Here is a 17,402-nt window from a genome sequence, read left to right on the forward strand (position 1 = left end):
GAATTAATTCATGCTGTGTGGGTGGGGAGGGGTGTGCTTACGCTAGCTCCTCTAGACTTATAGGCCCCTATATACTCATGCTATGCTATGTTATCGCATCCATCACGCGAGCATTATTAATTGTCAAATTAACACCCGCTATCAATTTATCGCTAGCACCCATCATCGTATCCTGACGTCACCGTTATCATGGGCTAACTTCCATCGTATCATGACGTCATGGGGCCAGCTCCCATTCGGATGTCTCATTTCCGGGTCAGAATAAACATAGCAACATTACTAATATTGACTGGAATATGAATGGAAGCATTGAAAAAAGGAGAAAAAATAATGTAATTTGTTCTCGTAACTTGTTTCTAGGTAAGAAAGTTTATAAAAAGGTCATAAAAAAGTACTATGAAGTTTGGTAAAACTTCATATAAAGTTCAGACAAACTAATACAAAGTTTGTAATGCAAGAAAAGCCATGTGTAAAGTTTAGAAAAACTTGATAAAAATGTGCAATAATTTAATATCAATAATAAGAAATTAAAAATATAAGGGAATTTCTCATCAAACTTTGTAAAATATTATATAAAGTTTTCCCAAGCTTCGTGCGAATAAAAATATTTTCCAGATGAAATTTGTCCCAAGTTTGGGATAGTTTCATCTCCAAAGTTTGGAGAAACTTGATTTAAACGAAAACTCAATTCAAATTTCGCCCAAACGTTTTCATTTTGACGCGGGATGGTTTGATCACAATTCAGAAAATGAAATGGTATGACAAAATTTATAATTCTTTATTCAAATACACATACTCGTATTAGATATGAAGTATCTTAATATATTTTTCTTTTACAGAACAATCAGATAATACATATCTGATTCAACTGCTCTATTACGAGAAAATCTTGGAAAGACATAAAGAAATCTTGCAATCTGCAAGTTTATATGTGATGATCTGTGTGAGAAAAAAAAATTGTTAACAAATTCATTGAAATAAAAGATTTTTACATGAAATCCGTGACAGGAGAACCCAGAACAAAAGTTACTTCTAAAAAATGAAAGCTATTTATCATGAAAATATTTTAGTATTCGTTCAATATTATTTATAATTACAATTTATACCATTATTTTACAATGAAAATAATTTTTTTTACTTTGTAGAATGTGTGAAACATTGGCTTTTGGCCAACTACCGTGAAGATTGGCTGGAAAAGTATAATTTGCAAGACATTTTAAAAAAATTAGAGTCTCTTATCTTGGAGAAAAAATAAGTTATACAATTAAACAATATGAAGAAAAAAAAATAAAAGAGAAAAAATTGGAAAGATTGTCAACGATAGCTTTTTTAGAATGTTGATTTTAGAATTTTTTGGTAATAAAAGACATTTGTTTTCTGTTAATATTAAAATTCAACAATTCACAACATTTGATTTATTTTTCCTTCCATATATTATGTCAAAGTGATATGAGAAATAGTACTAGTTTGTATTCCTTAATATCATATATTAAATAGAACACTTTATCTTTAAAATTTACGATATAACTGGTACTTTAAGGTATTTTAAGTTTTGATGACTCTTTGAACTATGAAAAATGTGCTTATATTTTATTGAAGAACAAACTACATTTGGTACAAAATTATAATTTCAGTATAAAAATAATAATCCTTGTAATACATAATTAATTTTAACAACAACTTTATATATCTATTTTCTTTATTAATTATTTCCGTATATTATTTTCAGCTTTATTATTAATTGACTTTGTTGTTCTGTGTTGGTTCTGAATCTGCTTAAATTTTTCTCGAATTCTGAGCTCTGATTCTGGACAAAATCCGGACAAAATCCGAGCAGGATCATAATGAACTTTTTAGATAGGGTAACGTCTTGAGGTTTCCAAATAATTACAACAATAAATAATAATTTATTTTAAAAGTTATTAACTTTTATTTTAAACAATGACAAAGTACTTAAAAAGTATTTTTTGTTTAATTCTTGCTTTAACGGATTACTAAGGGCTTTTATAGAGCCGGTAATATGAATTGAAGAAATAATCAACCGTAAAACTAAAAATAATTTCCTTTAAGATCCGGTACGGTCAAACATCAGTTTACTTTTAAAAATAATGTGAGCTTCGACTTGAAAAATTTTTTCTTTTTCTTTTAAATATGGTTTTTTATATGTGTGTAACATAACTGTATAAACAAACAAATTTATAATTTTTCAACTACATCTTAAGTATTTGTTAATAATCCGTAATTAACTGCTTTACTCCAAATGGAAAAAATTTAGAATGCACATTGTTTACAAGAAGTGCATCAATAAAAGCACAGTGTATATTAGAGTAAAGTATACAACCGAGCAAAGCAGATCATTATAAATCTACAAAATGTTATTCAAAAGAATATGCATGTGCTATTAAGGTATTGATGTACTACCATAAAAATTTATAAATCACCAATCAATAAATCTGATTAAGAATACTTTTATGTATCATTTATTGAAATATATACTAAAATGTTTAAGATATATTTTCATTAAATGTTATTATTGTATCATATACATATTAAAATTTCTAAAAAAAAGATTCAATAAAATATCCTCAAATCAATATGGCTTTAATAGTTTATTCAAATTTATTATGTACAATATAATAAATAATTATCGAATTTGTTTTCACTCTAAATATTATTTAACTAAATGTTATTTAATTAAATATTATTAAGATTAATGAAGTTTATTGAAAATAGTTATATTTCATTATTTATTATTTTATTAAGTATGATCAATGACCCTTAAATATGAATTATCTTAAAGAGGAATGAATAGATCTTCTGTAGTAGCAGAACGGAAATACATTTAGATAAATATAAATAATATTTATCTGCTTGTCTCATTGAGTAAATCAAAAAAACTTATCCTTTCTTTTGATACATGAAATGGAGTTTCCCTCACATACATACTTTTCAAAGAAAAGGCAAAATCTAATAGTACTTATTGGTAATTCCATGCCAAGGTAGAAATATTATAATAAAAGGAAATACGATTTAGTATAAATCACTCCTCCATTGTTTTAGTCAGTAAAAATTTCATCTCATATATTTTTTATAAAATCTGGCCAATGGCTGTAGGTTCTTTATTTTGAATAGTATTTATTAGAAGTACAATTTTGTACAATCTTTATTTAACAGCAAAGATAAAGCATAGGAAATTCTTTTCGTATGTGCGTTATGGGAATAAGTACATTCGATTGAACTTAGAGTTGTTATAAAGTCATCTTTCCAGATATCAGATGATTATCTTGATTTATCATTCCTTACCATTCACAAGTAACAGCTGTTATTATGTTGAGTGAATCATTATATTCATTTATTTCAAAAACTTTTGATATATATTTCACTTCATAAAAAGTTTAAACATTTTTATTTCTAGAAATAAGTAGTTGCAGATTTTTTAATTGACGAGAATTTAGCAATTACATTTTGAATCATTTCCAAGTACTCGTGTTTGATAAAAACTATTGTGAACTAAGTTTCAATTTCGCTTTATACACGAGTGCCTTCTTTCTCTATCCAATAGAATTTTTCAATGTCAAAGTAAATCTTTCTAATACACAAAGCATGAGGAAAACTAAAAATAATCTAAGTATGTATCATTTACTGTATCCTAATATTGCATAATTATATTATTATTGTTATATGGAAGTTGAAATTCAATATGTAACATTCCTTGATCTCAACTCAGTTGCAAAAATAATGAAGTAATAAAGTAATAAATGAATATAAAGTTGACTATTAATTCATCATCAACAACCTTAAATAAATAACAATTGCTTTATTTCATCGTATGTATAAACATTGTCATCTATATACACGCAATATTTTCTGTTAAATAAATAGTCACATCTTCAATAAAATAACCAAATAGTTTCTTTATACACCATTTTACGTTAACTCAGTAAATAAAGAAATATTTTTTTTTATTTTTCGGTATATATAGTCAAATGTATCTCTACAATACACATGAAAAAATTTTAATAAAATATTCAAAAGTGATCTTTCGATTTTTTAAATTAGTATAAAACTGACAATATTAATTCAATGCTTTTATCATGAAAAATTGATTTAATACTTGAATTAAAGGAGTTCTAGCGTAAAGTAAATTAACGGTCAGAAAAATATGAAACTTGAAACGTAGTTAAACGTGTATAAATGAGTCAGTAAAATTTTAAAGACTCGAGGTTATTACTAAGCTAAGATATTTTAATAAATATTTTTCATGATTTCACACATACTCTTATCGAAAACTACTTTTTTCTTGTGATCAATTACTTATCACAGAATAATTGACAGTTAAATATCATTGAAAAATTTTTTTAAAACTTGAAAAATATCTGACAAATATTTTTATAGTATTTAATATTTCGAAGGTTGCTTGTTAATTAAGGGATAAATAAATAAATCTACAAAAATAGCAATATTTAGAGTCTACGTAGTAGACATGGCAACACTTAACTGTCCGTATACGTTTTCAGGTGAATTATAGTATACCATTTAAAAACTAAGGCGCATGCTTGACTAATGGTCTGCTCAATTTGCTTTGAACGTAATACATATATTCAAAAAATTGATTTCATATATAATAATAAGTAATAATAATAGTAAATTAATATAGGTTTCAGTTGAAATGAATATAAATAATTAGTATAGTTTAATATCACAGTAAGTCCTATATACGCTGACGCAGGTGTGTGTATGCGTCCATGTACACTCACATCAAATGTCGCGGTGTTGCAACATCAGGCACCACGGAAGTCAAGTGCAAGACAGTTTTTGTTTTGACTACCGTATTACCGCTATAACTTCCTTAATACTTAAAATAACATCTATTTTTTCTATAAAATATGAAAATATTTTTGCTACATAACTTATATATTATAATTAATTGCAGAAGACTATTTTCATATATCAAAATTTAATCTAAAGTTTTTAATAGTTTGATAGCACTACTATTTTAAATTCTTTCGTCATTTCTAATGCAAGAAATATCGTTAGATCTTCAAGAATATTTTTATTCCCTATTTCTTATGTTGGAACCTGTTGTTATGCAAGATCCAACATGAGAAATGTATAAAAATGATACGTAACCTACTCTAGCGAAAGATTTACCACAAGAAATGAATTGAAATGGGTCGAAATGATTCTCACGTCATATCTTAAAAAATTTATATAATGATCTGGGATTACTCTCATCTAAAATCTTATCTAAGAAATTAAGATTTTATAAGAATTTTTAATAAACAGAAGTGTTTGATTTGTCACTGCTTTGGTAACACGACAAAAATAGACAATGTTTGGAAAATAAAATTTTTTATTTCAATTTGCTTTATTAATATACATTTATTTTACAATTTGATAATTGTAATAGTTAATAAATAAATAAATTATAACCTAGTTAGGAACACAAATATAACGCTTTGTTTTGGAAACTTGTCAAATTTGTTCGTATGCCCTATTGAAAATAATGACGTATTTTCCTGACGTCTTTCAATGACGTCAAAAATGACGTGATTTGATGTCATAAATTGGAACACTTATGACGTCATTTATAAAAAATTGTTTTCATCACTTTCCCCCGTGACAAAAGACGTCATTTTATTAAAACTTTTGTCGGTGGGTTTTGGCCAAGAAAATGACGTCAGTTTATAAAACTCGATACCCTCTGTCTTCGCAAATGACGTCTTTTTTATAAACCCTTTTGCTGAATTCCCCAAAAAATGACGTCATTTTTTAAAAACTTTTGTCGGTGGGTTTTGGTCAAGAAAATGACATCAGTTTATAAAACTCGATACCGCTCTGTCTTCGAAAATGACGTCGTTTTTATAAACCTTTTGGCCGCTTTTCCCCAGAAAATGACGTCCTTTTATAACAACATTTTTCATTGCTTTTTGTCTAAAAAAATTACGTCATTTTTTAAAACTTTTTCAACTTTTTATTTCTCGAAAAATAACGTCTTTTTGTAAATTTTTTTTCCATAAAGTGACGTCTTTTTGAAAAATATTTTTTTATTCACTTTCATTAGTAAAGGGATGACGTTATTGATAAGCATGACAACATAATATTCCCATTGATTTAAATATTAGAATAATGACGTCATCGATTGCTATTAGTTTCATTTTGGACAATGACGACGTCATTTTCCTACATAATTATATTTTGTTTAATATTATTATATGCATGAAATTATAAGTTAATTCTTTATTAAATTATCCATTATACATCGTTTTATAAATGATAGCATAATTACAATCGTTTTTTTCAAACTTACATATAAAGTGTAATTTAAAATTACTTCAATAAAAAATGTTATATACTTTTCTATATAATAATTAAAGCTCGAAGACGAGACATTGCTTGATTCTCGTGAAATTAAATGTATAGTTATGAATTAATATCTGTAACTTAATCATTAAATAAGAAAAAGAAATATGTTTACAGTGTATACATCGCTACAGTAATACAAGTTGTGACGGCAAACGTCTTATTAGCGCTAACAGCCCAACCATGAGGCTACCTGCGAAGGCAGCACTTACCGGTTGAGGTAAATGTAATGAGGGAATTCGGCACGCGACGGGACGGAACGCGCGCGTATGAAAATGAACTAGTCGAGGATTAGCTATCGATATCTCCAGCCAGGGAGTTGAAACTCAGAACCTGAGCACACCGCTGCAGATAGTGACAAAGAGAGTTTTTCTTGAGTTTTCCTGAGTGTCGAGACGAGTTAATTAGGAGAGAGAGAGAAGCTGTGCCTTCGCCTGACGGAGCCGAGTGCGTGTGAGCGTGTGCGAGTGTGAGGTTTCGCCATCGAGGGCGAAATCGAAAGCGAGAACCGCTTGGTCATAAAAGACAGACTTTCCCGCAACTAGAGTGCGAACCTTTACTCTCGTTCTCCGTGCTACTGCTAATAAGGTAAGCTGGCCAGCTTAATTTCGCGATTGTAGTAGAATTGATATTAACTAATCTCTCGTACTCAATAAGAATGGTACATATAGTAACTCGGCGAACAAAGAGCGGCGAGCGATCCGACACTGCATGTTATTGTCGCGCGCGCGTTTTGTAAACATAAACACGCGGGCCGAATACATTGTAGACTTTAGAGGAATTAAACGATCTCGCATGTGATATTAACCGTAATTCTGATATTATTATTTTGTGTTAGCAGAAAGTTGGTTGACTGACACCCGTTCCCTCCTGCTCTCCAATTTTTAAATTTGAACGTGTAGATAATCCGGCGCGCTCTTCGATGCGATCGAGCGCATAATTAAATAAACGGATAGCTACCCTGTTACAATATATAATCAACTGAAGAACGAAGTTCTAGTCTCTATATCCGGAACGAGCCTTTTCAACCTTTGTGATAAGTTGTCAAAAGCATGGTTTGATTTAAACTATTGATTTAAACTATTTAAAATTGATCAATATATTTTAAGTAAAAACATTTTAAATATTGAATAACTTTGTTGTATTCGACTGTTTAGTAGATGACTAATTTAATGGCTAATCTAAATTTAACATATTTTCTTGAAGAGCGTTTTATTTATAAAGAAAATTTAAAAACTCATCTGTATCTCATCTAATTTCTAAAATAGGGTACTCTTCCCAATTATCTAATGTTCCCGGCTTGATCCTTTTGAATGAAAATTTATTCAATTGCTGATCAGCCGTAAATGGAGGAAGTTTCACTACAAGTCTTTCTTCGTCGATCCAATAATCTGGCACAACACCCACTTCGGCATTTTCAAGAGCCTTCTCCGTGGATTTTACATCACTAATGTTAGTATTTTCATCTTAGTAGTAAGCTACGAATCACCGATTCATGTCGTTCAACATTTTCAAGTAAAAATGTTTTACCACAGTCTATAAAATTGTCCGTGCGATACAATATATTTTATCAGACACAAAAAACCGAAATGAAAACACGCGCACCAAACGAAAGTAATATTTTAGTAGAAAACTATTTCACCTTTGACAATTTCACATTGTTTAGTAGCTTCAATCTCTGTTGCCATACTATGCGCTTTCTGAGAGGCAATGTTGAAATTTACTGCATGTAGAGAGAGATAGCATGATTAGACGCACATGCTGTCACTCTCACTCTGCAAGGTCATTGGTTGGCTGGCCTCCCTACTACAACGATAGAGAACAAAGGTGCAGTAAGTGTTGTGAAAACCAAAATCCGTGCAAATGCCCATGCAACGTTATGACAGTTTGAGAAATTGTTTTCTGTGAGAAAGTCATCAACGAATTCTTAGTGCTAGAAGTACGTCCATACGCACATATATATTTATAGTGGCTAAACTATGACTAATATAGTTCAAGTTATATTTTAACCAATAGCCTTATAGTAAACATTGCTGCAAGTTCAGATTTTCTTTCATTGCGTACAACTTGGAATTGGATTACGGCGTGATAGTGGATAATTTCGTAAACTGGCATTATAAAACAAAAACAATTTATCAGAGTTCAGGTAAGATTATTATTGTATATATGATTGTATATAAAACTATATTCTTATACAATTATTTGGTATAATTTAAAATTAATTTGTTATAATTATTTAGGATTAATTGAAAATAATGAAATATAAAGTGCGACGAGGGGAGAGGGAGGGGAAAAATAAATGAATGGTAGACACAATTTTTCCGGTCTCGACTGCCGCCAGCGGCGCAGTTAGCCGATGATGTGTGTGCAGCTCTTATTTGATTGAATTGGGCGCCAGCTACCGTGTCCTCGCGTTAGGAGGGCAGGTAGCGCTGCAACATCGGTTGTCGGGTCCTGGTCGCTGTGATTGTCGGGTGGTTTCCCCGTTGTCTCCTTCCTCCAACTGAAGTCGCCGTCGTATGCCGATTTCGCGCGGGCTATCACCTATGAGAGAGGAGAGTGGGAGCGCAAAATCTTATATACGGGTTCGTTCGAGACCTAGAATACCGAACGAAAGAGAGAAGGGACAACGGGTGGTTTTTCTCAGGCCACCCACGACTGCAGCTTGTTTGGCTAGTCAGGTGTGGCTCAGAAGCGGGTATATCGAGGTGGCGTCGCAGGGGCACCTCGACTGACAGATCAGTAGCCGGGGGGGGAGGGACGGTTCTCCCCGTTCCTTAGTTGACTAGTGGCGTGGAGTAGATAAGCAATGTATGTTCTGGGACACAAAGGAGCCGCCCGATGAAGGTGTGAAGGTAGTGACACCTTTTGATTTATGGTCAGACCCCATGATGAGTGTCTAAAAGGGATTTGATGTACCTTTGACACCTTCCGCGTGCCAGTGGGCCCCATGCTGAGTGTTAAGGGGCATTTGATGTTGGTTTGATACCTCGCGCGCGCCGCCAATGTATAAGGATACGTGTATGTTCTGGGACACAAAGGAGCCGCCCGATGAAGGTGTGAAGGTAGTGACACCTTTTAATCGCGATAAGGTGAGACCCCATGCCGAGTGTTGCATTTGATGTTCGTTCGACACCTCCCGCGTGCCAGTGGGCCCTTCGAGGGGGCCAGTCCCCCCCCCCCTTCGATAGTAGGGCGCTTCACCCACCCACCCACCCCCCCACCCACAGAGGTTGTTAAAGTAGGATGCTGTAGAAGTCGGTAGGGTGTTTGGTAAACTATATGCTTATGCTGGCTGAGTGTGGACCCTCGGAGAGGGGGTAGCGTCTCTAGCTTGCTAGGCGCGTACTCCGTATAGTGAGGATGCTGTTCTCTCTCTCTCTCTCTCTCTCTCTATCCCTCTCTCTCGCTCTCCTTCGATAGTAGGGCGCTTCACCCTCCCGCCCACCCACCCACAGAGGTTGTTAAGGTAGGATGATGTAGAAGTCGGTAGGGTGTTTGGTAAACTATATGCTTATGCTGGCTGAGTGTGGACCCTCGGAGAGGGGGTAGCGTCTCTAGCTTGCTAGGCGCGTACTCCGTATAGTGAGGATGCTGTTCTTTCTCTCTCTCTCTCTCTCTCTCTCTTTCTATCCCTCTCTCTCGCTCTCCTTCGATAGTAGGGCGCTATGGGGCCCCTTCGACAGAGTGAGACCCCATGCTGAGTGTCTAAAAGGCATTTGATGTACCTTTGACTTCACCCACTCTCCCACCCACCTACAGAGGTTGTTAAGGTAGGTTGCTGTAGAAGTCGTTGCTAAGAGTCTAAAGCATAACCAGCAAATCCTTTTTTAAATGAAGATGCGTTCTAGCAGCGTGCACTATCCTTTTTCAGGGCCACACATACAGGGTGGCCCATTTTAAGTGATCCACTCAGATATTTAGATTGGAGTGAGTTTTATCGAAAAAAGTTTCAGACAAAAGTTACTCAACTTTGAGGGGGCCATGTTTCTATGACCTTGGATTTGACCTTAGAGGTCATGTTCAAGGTCATTTCAAGGTCAACTTTGTTTTTTTAAATAGGAACCCCCATTTTTGACCCCGGATTCGCAAAGAGCGGGAAATTTTACGTCCAAAACGGTATTTTTAAATTTTTTTTCATGGCCTAGAGAAGGTCGATTTAAGGTCAAATACTTGAAAAACTGCCTAAAAGCGTTTTTTTAATTTTTAAGATATCGAAAAATGACCTCTACAAAATTTGTTCAGAATAGAGTGGGCCACCCAATGCACCAAAAACCTTTGACCTTTAACCTCATTTTGAAGGTCATTTCAAGGTCGAAGTGTTTTTTGTAATGGAAACCCCTCTTTTTGACCCCGGATTCGCACATAGCGCGAAACTCAACACAATACCTTATCCAAACGTCGGATTTCGCGCTATGTGCGTATCCGGGGTTAAAAAGAGGGATTTCCATTACAAACAACACTTCGACCTTGAAATGACCTTGAAAATGAGGTTAAAGGTCAAAGGTTTTTGGTGCATTGGGTGGCCCACTCTGTTCTGAACAAATTTTGTAGAGGTCATTTTTCGATATCTTAAAAATTAAAAAAACGCTTTTATGCAGTTTTTCAAGCATTTGACCTTAAATCGACCTTCTCAAGGCCATGAAAAAAAATTTTAAAATACCGTTTTGGACGTAAAATTTCCCGCTCTTTCCGAATCCGGGGTCAAAAATGGGGGTTCCTATTTAAAAAAACAAAGTTGACCTTGAAATGACCTTGAACATGACCTCCAAGGTCAAATCCAAGGTCATAGAAACATGGCCCCCTCAAAGTTGAGTAACTTTTGTCTGAAACTTTTTTCGATAAAACTCACTCCAATCTAGATATCTGAGTGGATCACTTAAAATGGGCCACCCTGTATAATTTAGGAAACTTTTGACCACCCACACCAGCTTGCACTTTCTCCAATAACGCTTTACCTCATGCTAAGGGTTAAAACGCATTCGATGTTCCTTTTTCAATGAAGATGCGTTCGAAAGTATGTACGCAGCAGGTGATTGGAGATAGAGTAATCTTAATGATGAATTGTCTGTTAGTCATTTTATTGCTTTTTTTTTGCCTTAGAGATAAGGTTTTTGAGTTAGCCTTGTTTAGTTGCGTTAACATCCTCCAACATGCTGAGCGTCTAAAGCGAAATCAATGTTCTTCTTCCTTTAAAGATTTTTATCAATTTGTCTAGAGTTTCTTTTGGAGAGTAGGAATCATCCTGATTTTTTCGAAAATCTTTTCCGGAGTCAATCGTTCGGTAGTGCTCAAGAAGTATACATCGACGAAGCATTTAATATTTTTTAGTAACTATTCTTTGCTTTTTATAAAAAATTAAAATGGATAGTGTACAAATAATAAGTACAATAAATGCCATGATTAATTTCATGGTTAATGTAAGTATTTTTATCTATATATTCTATTAATTATTTAAGACAGTTTTTATAATAAATTTTTTATTTTTTCAAACTCCTCCGATCCTGCTAGCTAGTTTACCAACTAGCATATTTTATTGCTTAATGATTGCCATTTTAAGAGTGGTAAGTATTTTTTATATAATATTAAATAAATTTATTTTTAATCTTTTTATTTTTGCTTTTCAGCTAAATATAATCGTGACGGAGCCGTCGCATAGGCGACATATTCAACAGATATTAACAGTAGTCATAAAGGTATGTATATAAATAATTATATTTAAATAAGTATTTTTAAATAAGTATATATATTGTTTTCTTAGTTACAGAGCGATGTTCAGAGAATAGAAATGGCTGCAGTCGAGAGAGCTGTGGCTGAAAGAGCTGCGGTCGAAAGAGCTGCCGCCGAAAGAGCTGCAGCCGAAAGAGCTGCAGCCGAAAAAGCTGCAACTGAAAGGGCCGCAAGCGAGAAGGCCGCTGAGCTCGAAAGGGCCGCGGCTGAAAGAACAGCAAAGGCTGCAAAATATGCAGCTGAAAGGGCTGAAAGGGCTGCTAAAGCTGCGGCTGAGAAGACGGCGACGGCTGCAAAGGCTGCAGCCGAAAAGGCTGCGAGGGCTGCGAACGAAACGACAGCCGTAAAAGCAGCCAAAAAAAGATGTGTAAAAGATGTTCCGTTAGCAGCGTTTACATCTCTTCCACCAAAGAAGAAATTTCTTAAGGTAAGATTATTTATTATAGATAAATACATTTTTTTATTTAATAACTAAATTTTTTTTTAAATATTATTTTTTAGATGAATGTTGCTACTGATGCTGTGGATCGAAATGAACCATTGAGATGCCCTATGAGTAGCATCGAAAATGACCTTCCACCGGCAGTCATCGCTACCAGCAGCAGCAGCAACAGTATAATTTTACCTACCACGAGCAAGCAGAAAGTGGTACCTAAGGTAAAATGTATTAAAATAATCGAGGACCCTAGTGTATTTTCTTGTTTTAACAGGAAATCAACACGACCTACCAAACCATGTGGTAGGAAAAATAATTGAAAATTAAAAAATTTTTGTAATTTAATTAAATTTAATGTAATGTAATAAAATTAAATAAATTGATTTAAATTTAAAAAAAAAATATCTCTCTCTCTCTCTCTCTCCCTTCCTCTCTCACTCTCCTTCAACGGTAAACATGCTGACTAGATGCATGTCCTAGGAGAGGGGGTAGCATCTCTAGCTGCTTGCTGGAGAGAGGGTAGCATATAGCTTGGTAAGCTATATGCTGCTCTCTCTCTCTTTCTCTAAGCAAGCGCTATAGTATTTTCATTAGATTTCGGGAACCTTTCAACCTCGATTATTATTTTATTCGAATATTAATTAATAAAACTTATAGAATTTTCGTTTAATTATTAATTTATTGTTCATTCAACTATACATTGAATATAATACAATCTGTCTATAATCTTTATTTTCAGTAGTTGACATCGCTATATTGAAATATTGAATTGAATTTTTATATGTAATATTGTCCACTTCATCAATACCTTCCATTTCAGATTGCTTCAGTCTAGTTTTTATCCATGAAAACAATCTTTGTGCATTTGTAACGGCACATACAAAGTTAGCTGGTTTATTATAATGATATGTACATATTGTTTCTAATGGGTAAGGTAATGCGCTCATTGGCGGACATCTCATCTCGCTTTCAAGTTCTAAAATTTTTCTAAAAAAGGAAAAAAATTTTTAATTAATAATGATCTTAATTTCTAACAAAAAAATAAATAAATAAAAATACTTACTTTTCAGGTAAAATTTTTTGTAACCATTGTTTCTTTGTTAATCCTTTTACATAAATATTTCTAGAATTATTTAAATGATTGTTTAGTACACGTGCTAAATTTTTATATGGAATAAGACCGGGTCTCCATAATAAACCATGATGACACGTTTCTAAGAAATGATTCACTTTTCGATACTTGATAGGAAGTTGAAACCAATGATATGGTGGTTCGAAGAAAAACACAGTTGGAACAGTATCTATATCTAATGGTAGATATGCGAGTTCTTTACAAACAAAAGTCTCGTTTAAACTTTGAAAGCCTTGAAAATCTATTACGAAATCCATTTGAAAAGATGCTGAAGTTAATGTGAACTCTACTAGTTCCATAACCGTTATGAGAGTAGAGGCACGTGTTTGTTCTATATAAAGCCTATACCTCACTATTCGAAAGTAGAGGACGCCATAGTCACCATACCTCACCAATCGAAAGTATAGGGCGTCATAGACACTATATAGTATGGTTATAGGTAGTTTTTATTAAATTCCAACAATATATATAATTTATTTTCTTTTTTATTGAAAAGCATTGTATACATTGATTACATAATGTCTTGTTAATTTCAAACTAATTTTTTAACATCACCACTAATCGGGTTATATTGTACAATACGATCGTGTAATCTTAAGCAGTAGGCTGCAGTATCTTCAGGAAAATCAGTCCGAGTTTCAAATTCTAGGCGAACATCGACTGGCGCGCTTTTTAATGTTTCATTTTGTTTGGAGCAGTCTATAACTATTAGCGGCACTTTATTAATGAAATCTTTTTTATTGAGTAACGGCGCGTTTTCTTTACCATAATAAGCGTTTTGAAAATTAGTATACATATCGTAGAGAACAGCATACTGATTTTGATTGATATTCAAATTGAGATTTCCATACGGATAGCATTGTGAATTGAGGAATAGCTTCACATTACTAATATTTCAATGATCAAAATTACTAGAATTAACACTCGCTGAACTTTTACGTTTAGTTTGAAAAGCAAAAATAACAAAGCGAGGCTTTTCCAATTGATTGAAAGTCTTAACACTCCAAACATGCTTTGATGTACGTGGTAATTTTGGATACTCATACATTTCCCAAGTACGATAACTCATAGTAATTGCACGATCTCGTCCAATCTGATTGAGTAATTTGATTTTTTTGTCTGCAACCATCACATATGGCATCAACCATTCCACCTTAGTTAAAGTAATTTTTGATTTTTCTGAAGCATCAGGATTCCTTACTGGAATACTTAAAATAGCATTCAAATCATCTTTTGATCTTGTGAGAAGAAGTTCATGCTTGACATTGACTACAATTTTCCGATAATCTTCAGCAAAGCCCATCAACATACTGAGAGGGATAGTCAGATCAAGAAAACTTTGAGCATTACATATTAAAACGTCATTGTTATCACCATTCCATCCGGCATTTTCAGCGATAGAGCTCTGACATAGATTGAGTGAAAGCCAATTTTTCATGAGGTTCGTTAAGCCTACATTTTTCACTTTATCAATTTCAATAGCATTTATTTCATATCGTATTTCCTCGAACAAATGACAGAGGGCGTTGTTGACTAATAAAGTGTTCTCCACTGGCGTAATACCGTCCGGCTTGGTTAACCTACCACAAATATGAATCATACTGCGCGATGGAAGCAGAGATAAATCTTGATGTTGAATTGCTATATGAACTTCATCGCTATTATTGAAATATGATAATGAATAAGGCTGATGCGCATGCACTTCATAATGAGCTATAGACTCATCGAAAGCGACAGCTGAATGAATGTCTAAAATTCCCTCCATATTGTTGTTGCTGTTTTATACAGCACACTAATATGCACAATATTGACTTCCACGATTTTCGACGACTTTCAGTCTCAAGCTTTTCAGAAATTGTCTGTTCTGAGGTGTGAGCGGTCTGATAGCTCGCTGTTGACTGGTTGTTGATTGACATTTTTGTCTCTTAATATAGCCTCGACCGGACTTTCTATTGTAAATGATACCCATTACTAAGATATGGTCTTTATATGTACTCGCACTGTGATGACTTTTCCTCGAAAGTTAACTATGTTTCCGTCTTGATCAACTATACGAATTTGAAAATGATCAATGCTCCTCACAGCGACTTGAAGGTAAATGACTTGAGAGGGAACGTCTATAATCTTATATCCAGGTGGGACTGCTGGAAAAAATTCATGTATAGTATGTACTTTGCGATCGTTTATGTAAGAGCCTGTAGTAATATTACACTCTACACGTAAAGCGTTGACTTTGAGAATAGCGACGGGTAAGTCAGAACTATGTGTTTCGTTTTCAACGAGCGTGCGTTTAGTAAAGCCTAAAATTGATCTAATAGAATCTTCTGGTTCAAAATGTATTTTTTGACTGCACCGAATGACACTAGGTAAAGTATTATTATTTGGTTTTAGGCTAAACGATATACCTTTAGGTGCTAATTCGTCTATGAGAAAGTTTTCAATATCTTCTATTTCGTAGCTACCAGTCGGTAAAGTGATAGCTTCTTGACCTTCAATGTAAAATTTATTACAACCAACGTCAATGTTTGGTATTGAATTAAATGTCAATAGCTCAACTAGACCAAGAACGTATTTTTTGTTTGCTATCAATTCTATCGGTGGAAAATAATATGATTCGAGTGCGGATGATGTTCCCGAGAGACTCAATGTCAGTGTATTCTCCATGACAGATTCATATCAAATGACAGTCATTCTTTGCATGAGTATTTTATATACTAGTCGTCTTTTCTATAGTTTGTTTAAAAGAAATTTGAGACAAAGATGGCCGCAATTATATGTATTAAAATCTTGATATCTAATATAATTATACATGATTCTATTAACTTTGAGATAAAGCAATAGATCTATAGGCGGCTGTAGATTACCAAAACTATCAAAATACACAACCTCATCGCCTTTCTTTTTATATGCTACCCAATGAGTACCTGGCCCCCGTTTATTATCCAAATTTTTAATAGCTGTCTCTTGATATCGAGGCCCATCGGTCGGTAGAGCATCACGCATAAAAACACCTCGAAAATTTGCAATTTTTAGTATTTTAGCATATTTTCTTATATCATGATCTGTCAGTGCTCGATTAGGTAAAGTTATTTCGAGCTTTTTTTTTAAACCTTTTCCACTTGAATATGGTTTCAGATGAATACCATAACCTTTACGATGTGGTTTCAAATAAAGTCCTTTACCAATAGCAATAGCTTCCATAGTTTTATTGTGTCTATGAGCTTCTTTCAATTCATTTTGAGCGGCCTTAGCACTGTTAACGGCTTTTGCTATTGAAGCAGCTCCTCCAGCTAAAGCTCCAGTGGCGCTCAAAGCGGCAAATAATGGAATTAAAAAAGGAAGAGCTCCACCTACTTTACTAGGAATTGGTAGAATACAAGGAATATTTATTTTTCTTCTTCCTCCAGCCTTCTTCACAGCTTCTTTAGCGCCTTTTAAAGCCGAACGAATGACAAAGAGTGATTTATTACTAGGTACAACACTTCTCGAGGCAGCTTTAATAATTTTTTTCAATGCAATTGATAGATTTTTACTTTTTACATGTGTCTTTCGTCGCTGTCGTTGTTGTTGGCGATTTTTTAATCCTTTAACTCGTTTCTTTCCTCGTTTTAAAATTTTAACACCCATACCAAGTTTACTTTTAACTTTCATTATGTTGGCTACAGCAAATGCAGCAACTTTCTCACCAAAACTACTATCTTTCGCTTGCACTCTATCCCAGGCTTGTTTAGCTAGAATTTT

General features: G+C 33.6%; 1 protein-coding gene and 1 long non-coding RNA gene across 4 annotated transcripts in view; both read left to right on the plus strand.

The window, feature by feature from the left end:
- The first annotated feature begins 244 nt into the window (after positions 1-244).
- LOC131664161 (uncharacterized) lies at positions 245-1,310 on the plus strand. 2 transcript variants are annotated; one of them, XR_009301922.1, is made up of 4 exons: positions 245-360; positions 616-756; positions 840-1,069; positions 1,146-1,310. It is a non-coding gene; the product is annotated as an uncharacterized LOC131664161 (long non-coding RNA). The 2 variants fall into 2 exon arrangements; XR_009301921.1 differs by having other exon boundaries at positions 840-1,310.
- A 2,020-nt stretch (positions 1,311-3,330) lies between these two features.
- The window catches only part of LOC131664157 (hepatocyte nuclear factor 4-alpha), a 900,667-nt gene continuing 886,595 nt past the window's right edge, over positions 3,331-17,402 (plus strand). For both annotated transcript variants that reach the window (XM_058935049.1, XM_058935050.1), the window contains exon 1: positions 3,331-3,628. In XM_058935049.1, the coding sequence (XP_058791032.1) occupies positions 3,604-3,628 (25 nt within the window). In that variant the 5' untranslated portion in view covers positions 3,331-3,603. The remainder of the gene's footprint in view (positions 3,629-17,402) is intronic.

Source organism: Phymastichus coffea, unplaced genomic scaffold (assembly GCF_024137745.1).
Source record: "Phymastichus coffea isolate CEN01 unplaced genomic scaffold, Cenicafe_Pcof_1.1 PCOF00041, whole genome shotgun sequence".
In the NCBI taxonomy this organism is placed as follows: domain Eukaryota; kingdom Metazoa; phylum Arthropoda; class Insecta; order Hymenoptera; family Eulophidae; genus Phymastichus; species Phymastichus coffea.